The sequence below is a fragment of the Cervus canadensis genome, chromosome 14 (assembly GCF_019320065.1).
Source record: "Cervus canadensis isolate Bull #8, Minnesota chromosome 14, ASM1932006v1, whole genome shotgun sequence".
NCBI lineage: Eukaryota > Metazoa > Chordata > Mammalia > Artiodactyla > Cervidae > Cervus > Cervus canadensis.
This window is the reverse complement of record NC_057399.1, coordinates 33,969,867-33,997,768: the sequence shown is the minus strand read 5'-3', so window position 1 is coordinate 33,997,768 and position 27,902 is coordinate 33,969,867. Positions and strand designations below refer to the sequence as shown.

The 27,902-nt window shown below is 38.3% G+C and overlaps 1 protein-coding gene across 1 annotated transcript in view; it reads right to left on the bottom strand.

Annotated features, from left to right (window-relative positions):
- KDM4C (lysine demethylase 4C) overlaps positions 1-27,902 on the bottom strand; it is a 392,678-nt gene that overhangs the window by 311,180 nt on the left and 53,596 nt on the right. Inside the window, exon 5 of the mRNA XM_043486754.1 lies at positions 14,630-14,823. Within this exon, the coding sequence (XP_043342689.1) occupies positions 14,630-14,823 (194 nt within the window). The remainder of the gene's footprint in view (positions 1-14,629; positions 14,824-27,902) is intronic.

Here is a 27,902-nt window from a genome sequence, read left to right as displayed (position 1 = left end):
ACCCAAGCCCAGATCTGAGTCTAGAGCCCAAGATGTGCTCTCCAGCCCCATATCCCAATCCTGTTTCCTCATCAGTCACACCAAGATGCCAAGAGGAAGGAAGTGACAGGGGCTATCAAGCTCTTCCCTCCCAAGGACAAACCCACACCATTTACAATGATCACTGCAATCACTGCAAAGTGAGCCAACTTTTGGAAGTAAAAGTTTTCTGCCTGCTAACAGGCCAAAGTCTAGTATTCACACAGAATACTTCTCCCAGCTACCCTTCTTACATTACCCACTTTTAAAATTCACAATTGAAAAAAATCACTAATCTTTGAAATTAAAGTAATAGTATATACTAGGCAAATGATAATGACATTTTAAATAAAGTGCAATTACAAAACACAAGCCATCAAATCACTACTCAAAACTTTTCTTTGGTTCTTGTTACAAAAAGCTTCATGAATAAAAAAGTGCCTAAATTATATTTCACAAAACTCAATATTTCTGAAGTAATTTACAATATACTTTTAAATTAAGGTCTATTCCTAATTGTGTCAAAAAGAAGGTGGAACAACCATAGATTTTTATATGTGTGATTATGTTACATTTTCACATTACTGATGATGTTAACAAGATTCACCATTTGCTCATTTATTAAAGTTTAAGCATTAATATTTTATATTATGAAATCTCATTAGCTAACTGTGGAAAACAGAACACTGCTTACTTCATTTTCAGTTCTTAAATAAAAATAGATGAATGTGAGAAACAGAAAGTGTGACTATAAGGGGTGCTTTGGTGGTAACCACCCCCCACCCCGACTGCTGGATGAGGCCCTCAGCACTTTCAGCAAAGGGATGCTCCTTGCCCCCACATGACACTCAACCAGAGTCTAGTTCCCTTCCCCGTGATCATGCTCCCTGGACAAGGAAGGGATGCTGGCCCATATGCAATGAATGCTCAAAGCCTGAGTATTGAGCCCTGGCCCTCTTGCCTCCATTTGGGACTCTGAGGCCCTGTCGGGGCCAGAGCTGCCTCTGGAATCTGCCCCGGGTTTGAAGGCAGTCAACTTTCCCTTCTGCCTAGTCCTGCCTTCCTCCCTCCCCATAGCGGCTGCTTTCAGAGCACTATCCTAGACACTGCCAGCATACACATACGAGTCTCAAAATTGGTTTCCTGAGCAACACAAGCTACAACAAACAATTACAATGCATGTGTTTGTAAGGAGGTGTCACTTAAGCATTCGACCTGCAAATACAAGCTGGGCATCTCTAACTATGACCTGCAGGATGAGGTGTTTGAGCTGTGGCCCTAAGGGACAAGATAAAAAGTCCCTGAGAAAAGAAATTCAGTCAGAGCTTGGCCTCACCATATGCCATCTGTGGCCCATTTCCTGACAGAACAGTTAGATAGAAAAAAATAATATCTAGCAGCCACATGTATAGACCATCATAAGTGAGACAACTGCATCAAGAAAAAGGTATTATAAAGTATTAGTTGATATCAACTATAGGCAATATTAAAGAAATCTTTATGTTTTAATACTAATCTCTTCAAAGTACTCAACAAATAATACAATCAGTAGTGATGTGGTTTTTGAATATTAGATGACTGATTTCCTGTTTTCTGTGGCATCCCACAGGGCATCAGGGTTTCCTGAAGGTGACTGAAGGAAGGACTTGGTGAGGGAAAGTTTCATGATACACATTTCAGGCAGGTCATCTCTGCCTTTATTTTCAATTTTATATAATTTGACCTTCTGAAGAAATTTTCATTTATGGAAAGTTTGAGAACCTTCATGCTAGGCCAGTGTTTTCTAAAGTGAGGACCCATCACAGGAAAATTTTTTCTGGTTTACACATGAATACTCGGAGAATTTGATTCACCTAAGACTTGGAATCCAATAAAATTTTGCTAAGAACAAGTGTTATGCTACTGCTAGAAAATAAAATGGAGTGTGGGAGTACTAAAAGCTATGCTTATAAACTGTAAGTTTCCTGAAGACCATTCTGTCTTATTCACCATGTTATTACTAGCACCAAGACCAGTACTCGACAGGTGGGTGACTCCATAAATATTTAATGAACAAACAGGAAACAAACAAACAAAACCAAAAATCACCAAACACAGCTGCAGTGTTTTACAGAATCAAGTATTAATATAACAGAAACAAAATGCCATTTCAAGAAGAATAAAAAAAATAGTAACTTCAAAAATTGGTAATAAACAAAAACATGCCCATAAGAAATTATTTGTTCCTATCAAAAATTTACTAAAACCAGTATTTTTCCAAGGAAAAACAATCTTACCATATATGGAAATCTTCTGAGGATGGTATACTTTTGAAATAATCATTTATTCAAAGGATAATTATACCATCCATAAGAAAAAGTATCACTAGCTTAAAGAGTTCCACTACAACTGGCTTACAGAGTTTTAACACAATTAACTTCAACAAAGTATTGAAGCAGTTTCAAGGAGATTTCCTGTGATTGAAGTTTAATCTTCAAGGGGAAAACTACCTACACAGCTACTTTACAGTTGAAAATCTCTTTGAAAATTGAGAGGCTTTCAAAAGTGCACATTACCCAAAGCAACCAAGCTACCCAACGACAACTCAAGGAATATTCAAAACAAACAAACCAAAAAAAAGTACACAGCCTTAAATTTAAAAAAAAGAGGTATTCATTTACAGATGGATTTAAAAACAAAAAAAAAAAAAGACACCAGTCAGAGAAAAGGAGATCAGACTTGTGGTTACCAGAGGCAGAAGGTAAGGAGAGGCGGAATTGGAGGAAAATGGTCAAAAGATACAAACTTCCAGTTATACGATAAATAAGTACGTGGGATGCAATGAACAACATGACGACTACAGCAACAATGCTGTATGATATACAAGAAAGTTAACAGAGTTAATCCTTACAGTATAACAAGAATTTTCTTCCTTTTTTCTTTTTATTGTATCTATATGCGAAAATGAATATTAGCTGAACCTACTGTGGCAATCACTATGAACAAGCTAGTGGAGGTGATGGAATTCCAGTTGAGCTATTTCAAATCCTAAAAGATGATGCTGTGAAAGTGCTGTTCTCAATATGTCAGCAAATTTGGAAAACTCAGCAGTGGCCACAGGACTGGAAAAGGTCAGATACCATTCCAATCCCAAAGAAAGGGAACACCAAAGAATGCTCAAACTACTGCACAACTGCACTCATCTCACACGCTAGTAAAGTAATGCTCAAAATTTTCCAAGCCAGGCTTCAACAATACATGAACCATGAACTTCCAGATGTTCAAACTGGTTTTAGAAAAGGCAGAGGAACCAGAGATCAAATTGCCAACATCTGTTGGATCATCAAAAAGCAAGACAGTTTCACAAAAACATCTATTTCTGCTTTATTGACTATGCCTAAGCCTTCGACTATGTGGATCACAACAAACTGTGGAAAATCCTTAAAGAGATGGAAATACCAGACCACCTTTACCTGCCTCCTGTGAAATCTGTATGCAGGTGAAGAAGCAACAGTCAGAACTGGACATGGAACAATAGACTGGTTCCAAATCAGGAAAGGAGTGTGTCAAGGCTGTATATTGTCACCCTGCTTATTTAACTTATATGCAGAGTACATCACGTGAAATGCCAGGCTGGATGAAGCACAACCTGGAATCAAGATTTCTGGGAGAAATATCAATAACCTCAGATATGCAGATGACACCACCCTTATGGCACAAAGTGAAGAAGAACTAAAGGGCCTCTTGATAAAAGTGAAAGATGAGAGTGAAAAAGTTGGCTTAAAGCTCAACATTCAGAAAACAAATATCATGGCATCTGGTTCCATCACTTCATGGCAAATAGATGGGGAAACACTGGAAACAATGACAGACTTTATTTTTGGGGGCTCCAAAATCACAGCAGATGATGACTGCAGCCATGAAACTAAAAGATGCTTGCTCCTTGGAAGCAAAGCTATGACCAACCTAGACAGCATATTAAAATGCAGAGACATTACTTTGTCAACAAAGTTCTGTCTAGTCAAGGCTATGGTTTTTCCAGTAGTCATGTATGGATGTGAGAGGTGGACTATAAAGAAAGCTGAGTGCTGAAGAATTGATGCTTTTGAACTGTGATGTTGGAGAAGACTCTTGAGAGTCGCTTGGACTGCAAGGAGATCCAACCAGTCCATCAGCGAAATCAGTCCTGAATAGTCACTGGAAGGACTGTTGTTGAAGCTGAAACTCCAATACTTTGGCCACCTGATGTGAAGAGCTGACTCATCTGAAAACACCCTGACGCTGGGAAAGATTGAAGACAGAAGGAAAAGGGGATGACAGAGGATGAGATGGTTGGATGGCATCACCGACTCAACAGACATAAGTTTGAGTAAACTCCAGGAATTGGTGATAGACAGGAAGGCCTGGCGAGCTGCAGTCCATGGGGTCACAAAGAGTCAGACACAACTGAGTGACTGAACTGAACTGAACTGACTGTGGCAATCACTTCACAATATATGTAAATCAAACCACTGCACTGAATGCTTTAAACCTACAGAATGATGTATGTCAATTATTTCTCAATAAAATTAGGAAAAGAGGGACAGCAAATGGTCACATGTTTCTGCCAACACCTGACATTCCCTAGATTATATTAATCTTCTTCACTCAAATGGGCTGAGAGGTAACTTACAGGAGCAAAGATGATGACAGCAACCCATCTAACTCAAGCCCCTGTTGATGTATACTACGTTCTCAAAGAACATTCACTTTTTTTATCCACACTTCAAGGACAATTGTTAAATAGGCCTATTTTGTCTCTGGTCAGATCATTTCAGACATCACACAACTAGATGCAATGTACACTCAGAAATATACATTATAAAATAATATTCTGGAAGTGTCAACCATGAGGCCTCATGTAAAGAAACCACTCAGGGAGCCCCAGCAAATAATTAGTCACTTGGAGGAAGGAAAGAAGGTTGGATTTGTAATAATTGGTTGTATTAAACTTGGCGTGTACTATCTGTGGATTTCTCTCTGGTAAATTATCAAATCTGTTATTATCACTGAAAATCAAAATGTAGTAAAAAAATGTCTAAAAATTTCTAACAGTTTTTTGTTAACTTCTCTAAAAATTTCCTATGTATCAGGTTAATTCTATTCAAGGCATCACACAGGATACATGACGGCATTATTTTATAGGTTAACTTTATAATACTTACCCATATGAAACCAAAGAGAATATTATAAAAAGATCAGTAAAGACTGACAGCAGCATGGTGCTGTACACATAAGACAGACAAGGGAACAGATCCCCCAAAACCTTGCTTCAGCAATTAAACACGTCTGTGAGCCTGTGGTGATAGCCTTACAAAAGTGCCGTGGGGCTGCCCTCAAGAAGCCAAAAGTCTCCTTGAGGAGACAAGACCAAAACACACAAACCAATGAAAAAAAAAGTTCTAAAAGAACAGGACTTAACAAAGTGGTAAAACTGACTGTCAAGATATTTAACATATAAATCACAAGAAAAGAGAGCAATGTTGGTTCAAGTAGTCAGAAAAAGAAACTTACAAACTATATTTTCTTTAGTTTTCAGTTCAGTGTATAAAGAAGACTGTGTCAACTGCCTCTGCTTCAAGTAAAAGTCACCAATCAATTGCTAGAAATGCTTTTACAATAAGTTAAACAAGCATACATTTTAATAACTTTAATATCCTAAATATATATATTATTTCATCTTAAGAAAATACCCCAAAGGACATCTTTTCAAACCTCTTAGAAATAAATTAAGAGCCCCTTAAGGTAACTGAATCAGTCTTCCTAAGATTTTTAAGCAAATACCTGAACTTATCTGGGACTTTTCTTTGCCTGTTATCTGTAAGAGACATTGGGTTTTACTCCCGTTATGCAGCAAAATTCAGGTAATAGCGCCCACCCTCTCCTCCACACACAAACATGGAATTCTGATGGGGGCTGCCATTCTTCATGTCTCTGCCCTCACCACCACAGAGGCAGACCTGTGACCAAGCCAGGACAATCACAATACCTTCCGATACTTGGTCTGAGCCTCAGTGATTATACTAGAGACTGGAAGAGAATCCGTGCCAGGAAAATTCACAGTCCCTCCCCAGTGGTGCAGCTTTCATTCCTGGTGACACAGGGAGGAATACAGAAGCCAGGGAGAAAAGTGAAGGCAACACACAGGGAGAAGTGGGGCCCAGGATCCAATACAGCCTGGCAACTTCTAAGGGTTCCAGCTGTTTCTGTCCATTCATGAATGCATGAGTCAACTAAATTCTCCTTTTTGGCTAACCTGGCTCTTAGTTTATATTTCTAGGTGCCAAGACAATTTCAACAAAACATTCTCAATCCAAAGAAATTCAAAGCAGACATTATTATATTTTTCTGTATTAAAAAGGATTCCAAATAACATGAAGAAATCTATGAAGTATAAAAACTAGCTGACCAGGAGTACGAGAAAGAGTAAAGAGGACTGTGTTGTAGCCTTCAGGAGTTAGGCTGGTCCTCATCCTGGCAGTTCTTATCTGATAGGCTTTTATTTTTCAATTTATTTTTAATTGTAGGATAATTGCTTTACAATGTTGTGCTGGCTTCTGCCATACACCAACATGAATCAGCCATAGGGATACATATGTCCCCTCCCTCTTGAACCTCCCTCCCACCTCCCATCCCATCCCACCCCTCCAGGTTGTCCACTGCACCAAGTTGAGCTCCCTGTATCATATAGCAAATTCCCACTGGCTATCTACGTTACATATGGTAACGTGTATGTTTCCGCTACTCTCTCCATTCATTCCACCCTCTCCTTCCCACTCCCACCCCATGTTTACAAATCTGTTCTCTATGTCTGCATCTCTACTGCTGCCCTACAAACAGGTTCATCAGTACCATTTTTCTAGATTCCATGTATGTACTTTAACATACGATATTTGTTTTCTCTCTTCCTGACTTACTCACTCTATAAAACGGCTCTAGGTTCATCGACCTCGCTGGAAAGGTCTGATAAACAAAGCATCTTAGCTCTCAACAGGGACAAACTGGCTTTTTCCAAAGCTTCATTTGAGGGAACTGGATGTAAATAGACATTTAAGTAACAAATCATCACTCATTCCCCAAGGAAGACAAAACCCTCACAGGAAAACACATTCTTTCTAAAATGTGGGATTTTCTGATTTCAAGCAGATTTCCAAAGGCTATCTAGAGAATAAATCTGAAGCAAATAAAGCTGGGCCAGTGGCTTCTCCCACTCTCACCTACAATGGTCCTCCCAACTGAATAACTGCTATCAATTATCACTTGATTGGAATCTAGCCACATTTTACCCTTCTGAAAATCTCTCTTACACCATAGTTTTGTCCCAAAATGTAAGAGGCTGGTTTCTCTTTTGGTTCTGCAGAAAATTTCATTAAAAGAAAGTTGATGTTATTAAAAAAAAACATAAGCACTCTTTCTTCTTGCCTATTCCTTCATCTTCACTATTCCCTTTTCACTTTAAATCAATGGGAAGATTTGATTAAATCAAGTTAAAATCCCAGATGTAAGACTCACTGGTCCCCCAGATAAAGAAGTTAAGGCTCTGAAAGTCAGTCTCAGAGTCCTTAGTTTAAAAGTGGGGCAAAAAAACACCTACCCGAAACACCTGTTGTCTGGCTTACCTGAGATGATTTCTTAAACTGATTAGCACAATTCCTGGCACACAAAAAAAGGCACACATGAAATGAACTGCAGTCACCAATGAACTGCAGTCACCAAAGATAGAGAACATACTTAATCATCCTAGTCAAGCTCTACACCTTGCAAAGCAAGCTTACAAGCAATGAACACATTCAGTGTCATAGAAGTAACAGTTATTTGCCAGCCTACTTGCAGAAGTGCAATTAAAAAAAAAAAAAAAAAAGCTGCTTTCCTATATGCTCAAGTCAAAGAAAAAATTTTATTACACAAATATTAAGTAACATATATTTTCTACAAAGTGGCTTCTAAACTAAAAAGTTGAAGAGGATGAAGAGAAATATAGAGGAATAAAGATAAGTTAGGTAACATGTGTGAACCACTATATCTGGTATATTTGGAGAAGGAAATTGGCAACCCACTGAAGTGTTCGTGCCTGGAGAATCCCAGGGATGGCGGAGCCTGGTGGGCTGCCGTCTATGGGGTCGCACAGAGTCGGACACGACTGAAGCGATTTGGCAATAGCAGTGGCATATCTGGTAGAGTAATTAGCAAGGCTAGCATCAGTAACGCTTGTTTTCCATGAACTACATGGTAACCCTAACCCTAACCCTAACCCTAACCTGATTTTTCCCTAAGAGTTAGGATTTAATTCAATAGTCTCTTTTCATTTAAATGGTTTACTGGAGATCTTGTAGGTGGTGATAGTGGTGGCTTTAAGTGAAAAAGTAGTTACAAGGAAATAAGAATCCTGAAGGAATTTACAAGCTCCTGCTATGCTTATTAGGGGTATCAAAAGTACTTAATTAATACAAGTTTAGAGTTCCTGTATGAGAACCCACAGTCATCAGTCAGTGAGTGACAAGACACTGCATCTCATCACTTCAGGAAAATGCGTTGAGATTTACCTTCAAAATCACAAGCACCAGACCTCCCTGACGCTCTCCTCAGAGGACTCCATGTTAAGCAGGGGTCTTTGGGACTTGCTGTCTGGACTGCAGAGACGTATGTGTGTGCACCAGTGTGGCTACGTTTATCTCCAAGTCAGGCTGAGGCCTAACTAAAATATCATCCATTTGACCAATAAAAATTTTTGCTTCCTGTTATCTCTCTCTACAAATACAGATAGCAGCTGAGTACAAAATTAATACCATATTTGGGGGGTATAGTTTCAATTTTTTAAACCTTTTAAAATGTTATTATCTAAAAATATATAACATAGATATGCCTAAATGATCAGAATAACTTACGCAGTTAATTTTATTAACACTTCAATTTATAAATACTTATAAAGATCCCACATGCCACAGCTGAAGATCTCTTATGCTGCAACGAAGATCAAAGATCCCATGTGCCATAACTAAGAACCAGAGCAATCAAATAAATAAATAAAATTTTAAAATAAAATAAAAAAAGGAGGAATAGGGTTAAGTAATAATTTCCCTGGGTGATATCCTCAGTAAAAAGCAATGCCAGAACTCAAAACACAAGACTCTGGGGCAAAAATCTGTGCACTTAAAATATTACACAGCACTAAACAAATCAATCTAAATAAAAAGCAAGGAATGAAGATATATTACACTGAATAATCTGACACTTTCTTATTGCTACATTTAACAAAATTGCACAGTTTACTGAGTAAAATTTAGCCAAATCCAAAATGCTTCAGCCCATCCTTAATTTTCCAAAACACACCCAGGAGAAACTCCTCTCCCCTTTTCATAGTTTAAGACAAGTCCCCTTAAACTCTACCTCTCTCATGCTCAACAGAGTAAACCTGAAAATATCTTATTTGCTGTATCTGGACACAAATTCTCAAAGACAGAGATTCAAGTCACTATCTAAATTCTGTATCTCGCAGTAATTAACCATTATCATACATGATGCTTGGGAAAAAAACTTTTATTTTACTGACCCTTGAAAGTCCCACTCAATCATACACAGAAACACATCATGCCAAGTTCCGGCTCTAAGTAATTACTATGACCAAAAAATTACCTATTTTTATAAAGTTATTAAGACAATAGTAACTACTAATATTTGAATAGTTCTTTTACAATTTATAAGACACCTTTATACACAGTATTTCCCAGGACCCTCTAAGCAATCCTATTAAGATAGAGAATAAATCACGCCTCTGTTTGGCAGTTAGAGAAATTCATAATGAATGGAGTATAGTGATTTGCCCTAAGTCATTCAGCTGGCAAATGACAGACTGGGATTTTTAAAATAGGTCTTCTGGCTCCAAAGTCAATATTAATTCCAAGAAAATAAATATGCTACACTGACTGCCATAGCAGTTTTCCAACTGCCTACTTTAAGCTTTCTCTTTTTCCTTAAACCTTCATGCTAGAAATGTTTTAAAAAATCATTAGCTCCTCTAAAATCTCTTCAGTACATACCTGAGTTCATGAACACTTACTCAGCAAAATCTGCTACATGTTGTACCCAGAAAACCATGTCTCACGGCTTCTACCTGGAGCCAGGCCTATGAGCAGCTACTCAGAAATCTCTGGAAGCTTGGTGTTCTTAATAATTACACTGGAGTCAAGAATCTTTATAAAACATTTTACATATTATCCTGTCTGCTCCTGAACAGACTGATTCAAAACAATTTAGTACTCTCTTGACTATAAAGAAAGCTGAGCACCAAAGAATTGATGCTTTTGAACTGTGATATTGGAGAAGACTCTTGAGAGTCCCTTGGACAGCAAGGAGATTCAATCAGTCCATCCTAAAGAAGATCAGTCCTGGGTGTTCATTGGAAGGACTGATGATGAAGCTGAAACTCCAATGCTTTGGCCACCTGATGCAAAGAGTTGACTCATTGGAAAAGACCCTGATGCTGGGAAAGATTGAGGGCAGGAGGAGAAGGGGACGACAGAGGATGAGATGGTTGGATGGCATCATCTACTTGATGGACAGGGGTTTGGGTGGACTCTGGGAGTTGGTGATGGACATGGAGGCCTGGCGTGCTGCGGTTCATGGGGTTGCAGAGGGTCAGACACAACTGAGCGACTGAACTGAACTGATTCAAAATGAGAATTACTTAACAAAGCATCAAACCTCTAGGCAGATCCTGTGTTAAGTGCTGACAATTTCAAAGGAAAAAAAATAGCCCCAAAACTTCAAAGCAGACACAGGAAAGAGGCAGCAGAAGTGGTCACAAGCACCTGAAAGGTGCAAAGACAGAAGTCTAAGATGGGGCAACACATGGTCCAGAAAGCCTTGAGGCAAAATCTAAGGAACACAAGGGCAAAGAAGAGTAGCAAGCACAGTCATGGAAGTAAGGAGAGAATTTTAGGCAGTCTTTGTAATACCTGTAACCAGAGCTTGGTGTCTTAGGAGAAAACTGAAGACGAGAAGGTCACTGAAACTGAACACCAGACAATGAGATCAGACAGGAGGAAGACACACTGCCGGGAGCAGAGATGTCAGGCATGAAGAGGGCACCCCTGGAGGAGATTAAAGGCAACTCAACAAGCCGAGGACACCAGACAAGGAAACCAGCGAGGGCACAGGCATGTGCACGCATGTGCGCACACACACGCCCCAACTGCATGTCACCTCGGCATCCTCTCGTTTTGTACATTGGGTAAAAATATCCGTGTGCTTTTCATCACAAATTACAGAATTAGAGCACTGGAGTGCATCCTGATTAGCCTTGTCATTTTGTAGGTGAGGAAATTGGTCCACAGAAGTACAGCTCTGTGCCCAAAGCCACACACATCTCACATCAGTAGCAGAGTGAGGACTAGAGCCCTGTCTGCTGCTGCTTGAGTCTGAGTCTGCCACGCAACTGCCCACCTCCCCATATTTACATGAATTTGTATGCTTCTACCACCTTTCAAAGCTTACTTCAAATATATTATGATGGTTATTGAGGTGAATGTTAATAATAAGAAAAGTGAAAGTGTTAGCAGCTCAACTGTGTCCTACTCTTTGCAACCCCGTGGACTGTAACCCACCAGGCTCCTTTGTCCATAGAATTCTCCACACAAGGATACTGGAGTGGGTTGCCATTTCCTTCTCCAGGGGATCTTCCCAACCCAGGGACCGAACCTCGGTCTCCTGCATTGCAAGCAGACTCTTTACCATTTGGGCCACCAGGGAAACTTTACGATAATAAAGTTTAACTCAAAATTATTTATGCCGAGCTAATATAATCATTCATAAGCCTACTGGGGAATATCCTTAGAGTCATTTATATTGCTCTTTTCCTACAGTAGCTATCTTAGAAAATGGAATGTAGATTAACTGTCATAATTCACTGCTATGTTTTATTATTTCACCATTATAAATAATGGCCAAGGTTAAAGATAATAGTGATAGTATAAATCTATTCTTAATGCATATGATGGAGTCTATATGCTTAAAAACGAATAGAATAACTAAATACAGAAAATACATGTTCTGTATTTAGAGAGAAAGAGATATTCTGAAAGAAAGAAATACTTTGGAATCCAGTGTACTTATCCTCACTCATGAACAGCATGGCCCTGTTCTAAAGACATAAGACTCTAGAATCAGTCATATCCCTAACAGAATATTCTCCTCTAAGAAATCTTTGATGTTGTTGTTTAATCACCATTGTGTCCAACTCTTTGCTACCCCATGCACTATAACCCACCAGACTCCTCTATCCATGGAATTTCCCAGGCAAGAATACTGAAGTGGGTCACCATTTCCTTCTCCAGGGGATCTTCCTAACCCAGGGAGCAAACCTGCATCTCCTGCATTACAGGCAGATTCTTTATCATCTGAGCCACCAAAGAAGCCCAAGCAATCTTTAGGAGACAACTTAAGTCTTGGCCCAAGAGAGAAGGGGAAAAAAATCACTTTTCTTAATAAGAAAGCAGAGACTTCATTTCAACTCTTCCAATACTAAAATGTCCCAGGCATTGTCATGATTGTCATGAATTTCTCCAAATCTACAGAAAAGTTTTGCGACTAACTTTTCAGGGTTTTTTTTTTTTTTTTTTTTTGGCCATACCATGAGGCTTGCAAGATCTTAGTTCCCTAACCAGGGACGCAATCTGTGCCCCCTGCAGTGGAAGCACAGAGTCCTAACCACTGGACCACCAGGGAAACCCCTAACTTCAGATTTCTTAAGGGAAGTGTAGAGTTGCCTATATAATAGATTTCACCAAGATGCTGAATTTACTAATTTTGCCTATTTTACTCACAATAAAAGTGAGTAACAGAAAGATGGTGGGAATGACTACGCAGCTAAGAAACTGCCCAGGAGCCTACACATTGTTTAAAATATTTCTCTGAGTCTCTCAAAGTCGATTCCCAAAAGTACTGAAGGATGACACTCCAAAAGACTCTACCATGATGCTGAAGAAAGACGAGAGACTCACATGCCTAGAGCGTGTGCTCACAAGCTGGTCCTCAACAAACACTTGTGTAAGAAATCATCTTTCCATCCCATTCTGTCAAAGTCTAGTTCCTAGACCACCTATTAAAAATGTTTACATTTTATTTATTCCATTAAGAGAGTAGAATGCTAAAAATTTTCCAAACAAAATGTGTAAGTAAAACACTATTAAAAATGAGTTACAGCTTCTCACTAAATTTTTCTCAGATCATAAAACTCCATCACAAACCAGAAAATGCCTGGATTTCTTTTCTAGGTCCTAAGAGCTTTGCCCTTCCACCTAAAGCTTTCCTGCTGATTAAATGTCATTTTTGATCATTATGAACTTTTGCTGTATTTGAATTTGCTGGAGAAAGCTTACAACTTCACACTTCACCAAATGATGAAACCTCAAGGGCAAGTAATAGCAAGATGCAGACAGAAATTATAGATTGCACTCAAAACCTGATCAGCAGGAGAACTTGAAAAGAGGCCATTACCTTTAAATTGGAGGCAAGAAAGCTACTGGGCTGACACAAGCACCTGAAGAGCATCCTATCATGTTCACAACCAGCAGAAAGAGCATATTCAGTATTTCCTGGCTTGTCAAGTTGATACTTCGTATGCTTTTGTCTGTGAATTATTCTCCACATATGTGTATTATAAAAAAAAAAAAAGAACTGATATTTAAGCTCTCCTAAGACTGTGCTCAGTTACTCAGGCATGTCTGACTCTTGTGACCCCACGAAACATAGCCCTCCAGGTTTCTCTGTCCATGTGATTTTCCAAGCAAGAATACTGCAGTGGGTTGCCATTTCCTTCTCCAGGGGATCTTCCTAATCCAGGGATTGAACCCGTGTCTCCTGCATTGGCAGGTGGATTCTTTACCACTGCGCCACCTGGAAAGCCCCTTCCTAAGACTAAAACCGACAAAAACAAGTTCAAACACGAAACTGGCTGACCACAAAGAACTCCAGGGTGACTGAGAGACTAACAATCACAAATGTGTGCTGGGTACCATATGATGCATTCTACAGAAAAATAAATCTTAAAATTGTTGCTCAGAAAGATGACACAGGTAACTGCAAGTTAAGAACACACATTCACATTCTTATTCTTCTCCCCATATCCACCACCGAAAAAGTGGTAACAGGCCTCCTGATTCATCCCTCCTATCCCTCTACTCACCACATACTAAATGGAATCTGTCATTTATTCAGAGATTAGACCAGAAAATCACCAGGTACATCCAGGAAGTGAATTTTCACTCCTAACTTACATCCCCCATACCTTCCAGCAAATGCTCAGAGAAGTTCAAGATGCCAAATTCTTTGAGACTAAAATACCTATCAATCCATGACCCACAAAATGGTCTGTAGGCAAAATTTAGATATACAAATCACCATTAGCTTTATAGTTTTGAGCAAAACCCTAGGCAGAGTGGAAGACTCTGCAATAATTAATTGTTACAGTCAAGAACTTTCTTACAGCTCATATAAATCTGAATCTGCCAGATAAAGGGGAAAAAACCATCTTCAATGGGTTCCTATTGCTCAGATCTCAATTCCAAAGCAAATAAATATTAAACATGCAACTTGCCAAGACTTGGGCTCTCCAAAGTGGAGATAATTAATGCTGTAGAGGTCCATATCCTCGGTGTGCCATGCAAATGTGGTTTTCCACATGCCAAAATATAGATAAGGGGTGTTTACACCCTCAATAGAAATACCACACTCTTCCTCAACCACATCCAAGACTGTGTTTAGGCGAGCTATGTTCCATTCATCCACACCCTAGAAACAGGGGAGAGAGAGAAGGGGGAGAAAAGACAAACATTAATAAACTCATAAAGGTAACATTTACTGATCAAACCATCATCTGCCAAAATTACTATACTGTATATTTTAACTCGCTTAGAAATTAAAAAAAATAAAGCAATAAGTATCCAAGGCACATACACACACACATATATATATTTATACAGATCCATGATTAATGATCCAAGATTAATACCAGCAAAATGTGGTTCTATATAAATATTAGTATAAAATTATCCCAAATGACAGAGAATTAAGGACCTACTCCCATCAGCTGTTAGTAAAAAATAAAACATCATTGATTCAAAGCATATGATCTGCAGCATGCTTTCCATCTTTGGAACACCATTTAGTTTGGGGGGTTTTCTGGTTTTTAGCTTGTTTATTTGCACATTACTTAAGTCATTAAACATCAGACATCATATCAGGATACCACTAACAAAATGTATCTTCTGTCATTCCTCTTTCAGCCCCATTCAATTCTGGCATGTGATACATCATTTCCTGAAAACCCAACTCTAATTTTGGAAAAATCCTTAGCACTATTCTAAGTCACAGATCATTGTGCTTTTACTGCTTCTTCAACTAAATATCTACCTCTTATGCGGACAGGGAATTTTAAACAAAGAATAACAGCTAAAAATATTTATCCAAACTTTGGTAAAATTGTTGGAATAATGTAGTTTTATAACAAGAACACAATATGGCTGGTAACAGAGACAGAAAAAGTTGAGTCACTGGGATAAAAGTTAAAATGACAAGAAAAGATTCTAGTTTTATTAAAACTTACCAATCACTTATTAATGCACTCTAATTCACAACTGTTTACAATTTTTACTATTTTTCTCGTAAACTTTTCTCATAATAAAATACTAAATATCAGTGATAGGACCTACTTTTTTTGCAATCACGATGAAATGGCAGTGTCTTTAAGTCCAGTTCAACCCCCTCATGATACTATCAAAGACAGACATTAAATTTATTTATGTATACCAAAAAGGCCCTCCCTGGTAATTATGCCAAGGCCTCACAGATAACCATGCCTAGTATTTTCCTTATTGTTCTGTTTTCATTATAGTCTTTAGATGATAATATAATCAATGTACTGATCATACTTACTGTGCTTTTGGGTCAGGAAAATTGTTGATGGGGCAGTTAATGAAGCTCTGCCTCAGGTAATATAACTGAAAAGTATCGGGGGAAATCATGTAATTCCAAAACTCCCCAAGACAGCCATTCTATAACTTAAAACCCACAGCAGGAAGCTTACTATTTGGAAATTGTTCAAAGTTAAGTATCCTTTTAGAAAAGATCCTAGGTCCCAACTTATGAGACCTCATAAAAGTTCAAATTATGTAAAATATTTTATCTAACTCTATTTATAGTGATGCAATCTCTTAACCCTAGTCCAATCAGACTTTAGTCCAATCACTCTAATAATAGAGTCCTCCTATTTAAAAGTCATTATTGAGGCAATGAATCTGAAGTAATAAATGAGCACCATATTATAGAAATCATTTTTAAATTGAATGAGCTTGCAAATTTAGGAACAAACTATTCTTCTGAAATTCCTACATTTGAAGAAGTCTCATCTTTGTTTCTGACTGATATTACCTTTCAGAAATAACTTAGGCTGAATCCCTTGACATAACTAGACCTATGGGTCTAAAGGGATGAGGGAAGAGAAGAAAGAATAATGGCAGATGACCCAGATTATGGCTCCAGCTCTGCCACTGCCGAGGGCAAAAATCACTGTGATTTCCAGAGCTCCCATTCTTTCTTTGTGAAAGCATGAGGTACCCACCCAGAGCTGCTCAGAGGACTAAACAGGCTAAAGGACATAAAAATCTTTTGAAAATAAAACTTCTTATATCTTAGAAGTGACAAAATAAATGTTTCCACTATTCTCCAGTAAATCTTACTGGAAACAAAACAAAAGTCAAACACGTGATAAAGTGATAGAAAAAAAAAAAGGTCCTATGAAATTCACTACTGAAATTCTTCCCATTAATGGGCAAATATTAATAATATGTTGGCATCAGTTTCTTCTGGGAAGGGCCAAGGTTGCCATGATGTTAAAACTTAATTTCTTTTGCTAAAATAAAGTCACATAATTTCAATAAAAGAGGTTATTAAAATATTAAGCATAACAGGTATAACAAGGGGCTGAGAATAAATCCTAGTGTTTCCAAATTCCTTCTCCAACGTCTGCTCTCTGCTACTGACTGAACTCACTAGCTGCCTAGGACAGGTTCTACTCAAACTCTAAAGAGCACCAGGTCTCCTTCAGAGATTCAGACAAGGAGGACATCTTATTTGCCACTTGGGAGAAGTATGACACCACAGTCTATCTCATTATACTGCACATACGTGTACACTACATCTACTCAAAATAATCCTGTAACATAAGCAATGTCATACCCAAGTGAACAAATGGAAAACCTAGTACTCCTAGAGCAGTGGGTGGCAAAGATAAGCCTGAATCTATCTGACTATAGGCCTTCACTTAGAAATTCCATGCTTTCAGTTCGATCATGTTAAAATGCAATATACCATCCTCTTCTCTCAGCACTAAAAATCAACAAAGATCCAAGGAGCTAAAATTTATGACAGGCAAACATATAAAACTGCTACATTCTTCCCACCTAGGCATACAGTCACCCTACACAAACACTGGCAAAGCTTCTAATAAAAGTTGCTTCACTTTTATTAGAAGGGTTGGGGACAGAATTGATTTAGTGTAAAAGCAGTCTCCAGAAAGACACCAGCTACAAACAAGCAACACAATGACAGGCTGGAATCTGCCAAATCACTCAAAGCTTAAAGCCATCAAGTCTCTTCAGAAAGTCTATACACCAACACAAGTTCACAGACAAATGCCTCTTCCCAGATTCCATCCCCTCGAATAAAGCTCTTCCATACAATGTCCAGCAGGTGTTTGAGCAGTCTTTGCAACTCACCTGACGTCCACTGAGCAAATGTTTCCCCCTGGTCCCCATTTCCCTTCACCCCAATAACCCAGTGCATTCGAGGCATGCCCTGTTCTGTGTGTCTATTTGCCCTATCTCTGTCTGGTTTACTGAAATAATTCACCACTGGACCATAATTTGCACACATATGTGTAAATGAGAAGTTTATCAAGGATCCTTCTTTTCAATCTCTATATCATCAATCTAACAAGAATCAGACAGTAATATGAAAGAACTCCTAAATTTTCATTACCATAGCCACTCAGGATCTGTTTGAGGATCAGGTTCTGGACTTCAGAGAGGAAGTAAGTACCCTCAAACTGGCATTAGCATGAACAATGCCTCTATAAACCTACATAGAGAGACCGTGCTAAGTCTGAGTTCACACCCTTGAGCTCTGGGCCTGGGTCACGGAACACAGGGCACATCCAGGCCAAGGAGCTCCTTCTTTTTGGGACTATGAGCATCTAGAATGCTCTACAGTGATTATGCTAGGTCACTGGGAAATCGAAGCAGGACAGGGAAGCAACATGCCACATTAGAAACCAAACCAGTAAGGAGCCCTCCCATCTAATACAGAGAAACAATGCAAAAATCACAGCAAACTAGTTCTCCCTAAAATATTTCTAATGAACATTATTCCTACAAGAGGCTATGGTCAAAAAATATTGGTTTCCTTTTCTTCTCCTCTTATAAAGTCACAGTGCCAGCAGGTACTCTGAAGTTTCTAAGAGGTCATGCTGTAAGGAAGCCTATTTAACTTTGCTTTAACTCTACATTTCCAAATGTTACTTGATCACAGGACCTTGTTTACATAAGACATTAACATCTTTCCTCAACAAAGTCCACATCCAGCCCACATGTTTCTCTTCCCCACCCCACCTACCATAATCCTCAGCACCTGCAACATTATCCCCACGCAGCTCTTTCCAAACAATGCTTTGAGCCTTCATCTCTCTCCTGAGTTTCACTGCCACATGCCCAGCTCTAAGCTGGACCCAAAGTGACCCCCCAAAAATTTCTGAAAAATATATAAATTTATGAAAATAATTTCATTAAAAAAGCCAATCATTCAAAGGAGAAAAGAGTCATCTCCCAGGTGTTATAAAACTCTGAGAAAATACTAAAAGAAATTATTAAAGGTTCCCACTAAAGTTTTCAGATATTTTTATTCAGTACTTTTTACAAGATTACACTTGTCCTCATTTGGCTCTCACCATCCCTTTCTATGACCCTTACTGCAGCCCAGCTAACATTTACTAGAGTAACATGATCCAAACAGAAGACTATCTTCCAAATTTCCACTTACTTTAAAGATAGGCTAATGTAAATTACTGCCACCAATTCATAAGGCTGTAATAAGTCCTTGAAGTTTCAAAGGTAATGCACATGAGGAAAGAAAAATAAAACTTGGTTGTTTTAAAGACTTCAAAATTCAATCAATTTCACACAGTAATGTGGGAAAACTGAATCTTTCAACAACTAAAATGAGAGCTTTGGTCACATTTAAAATAGAGGGTTTCCTTAGGATCTTTACACAATAATAAAATTAGACTCATGTAAAATTCATTTTGCTTTAAAGTTAATTACAATGTGTGACATGATAGCTCTTTTTGCTTCTTCCTTTCCATGAAAATATCTCACATTCTCCAAACTTTTTACTTTAAAAACAGACCTCTTTTCCTTTTTGCATTTTTATACACCAAAATACCTACAATTTTACAGCAGTGCTTTCTTTTTTTTCTGAAAGTCTAGTCAATAACCAATGTAGAGCAAGTTTTGAAGAAACAAAAAATGTCTGCAACAAAAAGTACTACACAGTAATAAAAAAAAAAGACTCTCGCTTTAAAAATGTAACTATGAGTATGACAAGAAGGAATGTAGAGAAGAAAAGAAGAGAAATGCTTAATCAAATAAAAGATTACAGAGAGCTTGGGACCCCTCCCTTGAGTCTGGACCATTGAGACCTTGAAGTTATTTAAGTCTCTGGTTCAAGGCAAACACAACTCCAATCCTTCTGGGAGAAAAGCACCCTCCATTTTGACTTACAAATTTTCCACAAATTAGGATCAAGCCAAAGCATAAAACTGAAGATCACCACAAATACAGGGAGGTAAGACCTCATGGGAGAAAGCTAGCAAAAGCAACTGGCCCTTCCCCACCCCAAGGACTGCTGGTATCAGAATTTTCAGATGCTAAAAAACTTGAAATGCTTAAAAAAATTTAAAAATGGAATCACAAAGACAAGGTAGACTTCTAGAAATGAAATACAGCATTTTACTAGTATATCATTGATATATCATTTCATTTAATGTATCATTATTAAACTAAAAACGGACTGAAAGGATTAAACAAGAGAAGTACCTACCCAGAAGGGAAAATTTAAGACATGAACACACAGTACAGCACAGAGAGATGAGATGAAGAATCTGAAAACTAAAGTTAAGCAATACTTAGGACAGAATGTCTATAGTTCATGTATTCAGAGTCCCAGGAGTGAGAAAAATACAAAACTAAATAAAGTCACTAAAAGAGAACATCGATGAAACCAATTATATTAAAATTTAAATCTCTGTTCATTAAGACACTATAAATACCATCTCTAAAAATATTTGATGTCAATTTTAGTTTACCTTAAATAAATATAAATAAAAATACACTTCCAACTGAGTTGAAGCTATATAAAACAGACTTCTCAGAACTTTAGTGACACTACAGCTTTTGTTTTCTGGTGGCAAAAACATCAAAATGCCTCTTATATTGACTGATTAAAAACTGCTTATAAAGCCTTCATTATTATTCCTACTCTTGAAGTCAATAATGTTCTATATGGCCAAATATCTGGGTTCATTCTGGACTCAGGCATTCCAGTATTCTTGGTTGCTGGTTTTCTTTTCCCCTTAAAGATTTATTTTATTTATAAGGCTGCATCAGGTCTTAGTTGCATCATGAGGGATCTTCCGTTGTGGCACATGGATTCTCTAGTTGTGGGGGTACAGACTTAGCTGCTCTGCGGCATGTGGGATCCTAATTCCCAGACCAGGGATCAAACCTGCATCCTCCAAATTGCAAGGCAGATTCCTAACCACTGGAGCACCAGAGAAATCCCCTTGGTTTGTTTTCTTTTCTAACTATTTTTATAGCCATGTCCAAGGGTAAAAATAATAATCTGTCTGTATTCCTTTTCAAGTATTTCTAGATAAGAGGTTCAAGAAAACTAAAACTGTTTTTATTTCATGTAATATAAAATAGGGAACTGATTTTGCAAGTTCACAGTTGATTACTGTTTTTGCTATTTATCTTTATACGTTATTTTATCACAATAGTTACAAAGTACTCTTACATGTCTGTAAACAAACATCCTTTTACAGCATGCCTTGTATATATGTAAAGTTTGTAATTCTTGCTGTTCACTTTTAACTGACAAAGAAAACAGTGAGCACTACTGAAATCGTGGTAGAACTTTACTTGTTCTTGTCCTGTTTGTACCCATCTTTGGCCAGTCACATATCTATTCAAGAAACATTCCCGACAGGAATGTTGGGAGTACAACACGCTGAGACTCTAAAATTGCTTTCAACATTTCCTACTAGATATTGACTATCATATCAACTATTAAGTGTGTAACGTTTAATTGACAATTATATAACTGTGGATGGTTTCTGATTTTATTTTTAAGACTGTGGATTGTGTTTAAACAATTCAAAACTGTATACTCCTGATTCTGAGATACTGTGGTATTGCACCATTGTCACTTTACTGAATGTGTACAACAGTTCCATGAATCTGATACACCATTATATAGCTTCAGGTGGCAGAATTAAAATTAACCTGTTACCTCTGTCTCTCACTCACACACATAGAGAGGGTGGGGGGAGGAAATGAAAGAAACAAAAAAGTCTGGGAAGATCAAGATGAAATTGAAGCAAATAAGCAAATAATTCCACAAATGTAACTGGTATGGTTTTGGTATCCAGAATACATTAAAAACTCCAAATAATAAGAAAAAAAATCAAACAATCTAATAGGAAAATAAGAAGTAGAAAAAACAAGAAACACAAATGATCAACAAAGACAAGACAAGATATTCTAAGTCATTTATAGTCAGAGAAAGGCAAATTCACAAACAAGATATTTTAAAGCCACAAGACTTACAAAGTCAAAGGTTGGTAAGTAATAAAATGAACAGGATCAAGTGATGAATATTGTCAGCATGAGGAAACTTTTGAAGGTGACAGAAGTGTTCTAAACCTGGACTGGTGGTAAGGGTTACACAAAAATCACTGAATTACATATTCAACATGGGTGGATTTTGTGGTATGTAAGTTATACCTCAGTAAAGCTCTTATACAGTGCAAGAGGAGACTTTGCTACAAAGTCTTTGAGAAACAAGACAACAGTATCTGACCAAGCTGAATACTCTCTGAGGCAGCACTTTCATTCCTAGATAAGTGCTTCAGAGAACCTGTATATAGTACACCAGAATCATATACAGGAATGGGTTTATAGCAGCAATGTTTATTTTAAGAAGAAAGAAAATATCCCGACAGGATAATAAAAAATAAAATCTATATTCACAAAATGGAATGCCATTAAGCAATGGAAATGACTGAACAATAGCTCACAAATAATATGAATAAACTCAGAAAACTTAGTGTTTGGGATAGTCTCAGAAGACTAATAAAGTGATACTATACTTTTAATACAGTCAAAAATAAGCCAAATATGTTGTTTACAAATATGCGTCTGTCTAAAAACAGAGCTACCAGATGATCCTGCAATCCCACTCCTTGGCATACATCTGAGAAAAACATGGTCCAAAAGGATACATGCACCCCCATGTTCATTGCAGCACTGTTTACAACAGCCAAGACATGGAAGCAATCTAGACGTCCATCAACAGAGGAATAGATAAAGAAGATGTGGGGGCGTCCCTGGCGGTTCCCTGATAAAGAATCTGCCTGCCAATCCAGGAGACACGGGTTACCTGATCAGGAAAGATCCGCCATGCCCTAGAGCAACTAAGCCCACGCACAACTACTGAGCTTGTGCTCTAGAGCCCAGGAGCCACAACGACTGAGCTCACGTGCCACAATTACTGAAGCCCGTGCACCAAGAACCCACGCTTCACAACAAGAAAAGCCACCACAGTGAGAAGCCCACGTACCACAAGCAGAGGGCAAGCCCCTCTCCCTGCAACTAGAGAAAGCCCACACGCACAGCAACACAGACCCAGCACAGTCAAAACTAGATTTAAACAATTATTTTCTAAAATGTCATACATATATAAAATAGAATATTACTCAGCCATTAAAAAGAATAAAATCTTATTTGCAGCAACATGGATGGACTTACAGACTGTCATACTGAGTGAAGTAAGACTGAGAAAGACAAATATACAGTACCATTTATATGTGGAATCTTTAAAAAAATGATACAAATGAACTTAGTTACAAAACACAAACAGATTCAGAGACTTAGAGAACAAACTTATGGTTACTAGAGGGCAAGGGTGGGTGGGAGAGGTAATTAGGAAGTTTGGGATTGACATGTACACAGTGCTATATTTATCAATAAAACAGACAACCAACAAGGACCTACTGTGTAGCACAGGAAACTCTGCTCAGTATTCTGTAACCACCTAAGTGCAAAAGAATTTGAAGAAGAATAGATACATGTACATGTATAACTGAATCACTCTGCTGCACACCTGAAACTAAAAAAACATTGTAAACCAACTATACTTCAACAACAACAACAAAATGTGCTTTTTGGGTTTTTTTCAGGCAAGATACCAAACACAAAGTTCGGGCTACTCGTGGCGATGGGGTGGGATAGCAAAGAACTGTAGAAAGAGCATCCCATGAGCAGCACAACAGTAATGTTTTAGCTATGGGATTGCATGATGGGTTTGGGGTTCTCAATGTATCACTGTGCTTTAAAATGTAAGTTTCACAAATAAAATGAGATAATACATTCTAAAAATATGATAAAGAAAAAGTCATGAAAAAGAGAACATCTCCTGAGTCACACTCCACGGTACCATTTCTGCCCTACCCTGTCTTACTGACAAGAGGATAGCAGTGTAACTCATGAAAAGAGCAGGTACATTTTCTTTGGTAGTAACCCCTAAACAAACATCCTTCATTGCTCTGACATGACAGGCTTCGACAGACGGCAGAAAGAATAAACTGCTGGGCTCTGGGTTGGACTTCTAAGTAAATGAATATTGCAGAACAGCATTCTTCACAATTCTCTTGGTCAGAATCAGCTAGTGAACATTTCATTAGGGCTTCAGGACTTTTGTCCCATTTTGCTTTAATGTTGCCGCCAGTTGCAGCTGTTATTCAGTACATAATATTGAGCAGGGCTTGCCCTACGTGTTTTACTTATTCATCTCATTTTACCCTATGAGGTGATAAATAGAACTATGATCTATTATTAGTGCCATTTTATAGATGAGACAGCTGCCCCAGGAGAAGTCAGGTAACTCACCCAAGATCTCACAGCTCACTACTGTGTGACCAGAATTCAAGGGTGACAATGGAAAACTCCAACCCGAGCTGGCATTACTGTGCCTGAAGCCTCACAGCGAATCGATGAGCCAGAAAATCAATTCTAAACTTCTCTATAATCAAGGAGGGAAAGACTTCCCTCAATCCCCCAGTGATTGGAAGGGAAAGTTAATAATTTGGTGATTATATTTGCTACTTTTCTATTTTTTTAAGGACTACCAATCAAAAAGATGATTTGAAAAAAACTGCATGAGGCCAAGAGCAAGATTCATGGATTCACTCAGACATGTATTAAAAAAAAAAAAAGAAAAAAGAAACTTACAGAAATAATAAATAGAACTTGTTGACTTTATTTTACACATCTACACATGACTCTTGCAGAAAATCCTAAAAGGAATCTGAACCATAAAAGCCTTGTTCTCCTTTAAAAAGGATCAATTATCTCAACATTTAAGAAAATAGTGAAATTGCAAACCCAAAGACCCTAACAATTTCTTTGTAAATATAGGAAATTTAAAACGCTACAATTTTTACTGATGTATTCATATTTTCTAGACTAAGGCTTCCAAGGTGGCTCAGAGAGTAAATCTGCCTGCAGTGCTGAAGACCTGGGTTGGGAAGATCCCCGGGAGAAGGAAATGGCAACCCACTCCAGCATTCTTGCCTAGAGAAGCCCATGGACAGAGGAGCCTGGTGGCTACAGTCCATAGGTTTGCAAAGAGTCAGACACAACTGAGCAACTAACACTTTCACTTTCATTCATATTTTATAGACTACTAAGCCCTTTGTCTAATTCAACTCTTGAAAGTGTATTATACTGCAGTGTAACACAGTACTTCAAAATCATTGTGTTAATACAACAGAGACTGCCTAAGTTCATAGTATCTATTTTTACCTTCTTACTAATAGAACCTCAGTGAATTGAAAGAACAAAGTAGTTACAGCCAAGGCTAGTTACGCATGGTTCTGGCCAGTGAGATCTAACTGGTAATAACTGGGCAGGAGTTCCAGGAGAAAGGCTTTGAGGAGGCTGTCTGAGCAGGCTCAAATCCCGAGCCCTTCCCCCTCATCAGACATTCAGACACAATGAGCAGCTACCACAAGAGCACGAGGGTAAGTACGTCATAGTGAAGGTGGCACAAGTGACTGCTAGGAGTGCATGTCTCTGATGACATCACAGGAGCAACATGGACCTAGACTACCTGCCTCAAATTTTTATGAAAACTAAACAATTAGTTTGCCGTTTATGTTAACATCTCTACTACTGACTCCTTTGCCTTATGCAAAAGGCAAAGAATAAAAGGAAAGATATACCGATTTGAAGGCAGAGTTCCAAAGAATAGCAAGGAGAGATAAGAAAGCCTTCCTCAGTGATCAATGCAAAGAAACAGAGGAAAACAATAGAATGGGAAAGTCTAGAGATCTCTTCAAGAAAATTAGAGATACCAAGGGAACACTTCATACAAAGATGGGCACAATAAAGGACAGAAATGGCAAGAACCTAATAGAAGCAGAAGCTATTAAAAGGAGGTGGCAAGAATACAGAGAAGAACTATACAAAAAAGATCTTCATGACCCAGATAACTATGATGGTATGATCACTCACCTAGAGCCAGACATCCTGGAATGTGAAGTCAAGTAGGCCTTAGGAAGCATCACTACAACAAAGCTTGTAGAGGTGATGGAATTCCAGTTGAGCTATTTCAAATCCTGAAAGATGATGCTGTGAAAGTGCTGCACTCAACATGCCAACACATTTGGAAAACTCAGCAGTGGCCACAGGACTGGGAAAGGTCTGTTTTCATTCCAATCCCAAAGAAAGGCAATGCCAAAGAATGCTCAAACTACCGCACAATTGAACTCATCTCACACACTAGCAAAGTAATGCTCAAAATTCTCCAAACAAGGCTTTGACAGTAAGTCAACTGTGAACTTCCAGATGTTCGAGCTAGATTTAGAAAAGGCAGAGGAACCAGAAATCAAATTACCAACAACCATTGGATCATCAAAAAAGCAAAAGAGTTCCACAAAACATCTATTTCTGCTTTATTGACTATGCCAAAGCCTTTGACTGTGTGAATCACAACAAACTGGAAAATTCTTCAAGAGATGGGAATACCAGACAACCTGACCTGCCTCCTGAGAAATCAACAAGCAACAGTTAGAACTGGACATGGAACAACAGACTGATTCCAAATCTAGAAAGGAGTACGTCGAGGTTGCATATTGTCACCCTGCTTATTTAATGTGTATGCAGAGTACATCATGAGAAATGCTGGGGTGGATGAAGCACAAAGTGGAATCAAGATTTCTGGGAGAAATATCAGTAACCTCAGATATGCAGATGAAACCACCCTTATGGCAGAAAGCAAAGAACTAAAGAGCCTCTTGATGAAAGTGAAAGAGGAGAGTGAAAAAGTTGGCTTAAAGCTCAACGTTCAGAAAACTAAGATCATGACATCCGGTCCCATCACTCCATGGCAAATAGATGGGTAAACAATGGAAACAATGAGAGACTTTATTTTCTTGGGCTCCAAAATCACTGGAGATGGTGATTACGGCCATGAAATTAAAAGATGCTTCCTCCTTGGAAGGAAGTTATGACCAACCTAGACAGCATATTAAAAAGCAGAGACATTACTTGGCTGACAAAGGTCCGTCTAGTCAAAGCTATGGTTTTTCCAATATTAATGTATGGATATGAGAGGTGGACTATAAAGAAAGCTGAGCACCAAAGAACTGATGCTTTTAAACTGTGGTGCTGGAGAAAACTCTTGAGAATCCCTTGGACTACAAGGAGATCCAACCAGTCCATCCTAAAGGAGATCAGTTCTGAATATTCCTTGGAAGGACTGCTGCTAAAGCTGAAACTCTAATACTTTGGCCACCTGATGTGAAGAACTGACTCATTGGAAAAGACCCTGATGCTGGGAAAGATTCAAGGCAGGAGGAGGGGATGACAGAGGATGAGATCGTTGGATGGCATCACCGACTCGACAGACATGAGTTTGAGTAAGCTCCGGGATTCGGTGATGGACAGGGAAGCCTGGCTGTGCCGCAGTCCATGGGGCTGCAAAGAGTCAGACATGACTGAGCAACTGAACTGAACTACTGCTGACAGTAAAATAATGTTCTAATACATCTCCTTAGTAACCAAATGCACAGGTCCCCAACTTGTCCCATTCTCTGGTGGATCCGAGTAAGAAAGTAATATTATCAGAGTCTGTGATGTTAATGTGATCCTACTAAAGAAGTAGTTAAGCCACTTAGCTTTTGAAAGGTACCAAAGTGTGGACTGGGCTTGAGCCTCTTTACAACTATTTATGCCAGGAAAATTACAATTAACATAGAGAATATATCCTGTTTCTCCCTATTCCTACTTTTATCTACTTTTTCCTGTTTCTTCTAGCTGTTTTTTCCACCTTACTTCATTTCTTCCTCAATGCTGCTTCACACTTAAAGCAATTTTAGATTTAACACACTCAAATAACACCTGGCAGAGGGCTCAAATAACACCCTTTTATTCTACATGAAGAAAAAAAACTTAAGATATTGCCAACGGTCTCATTTT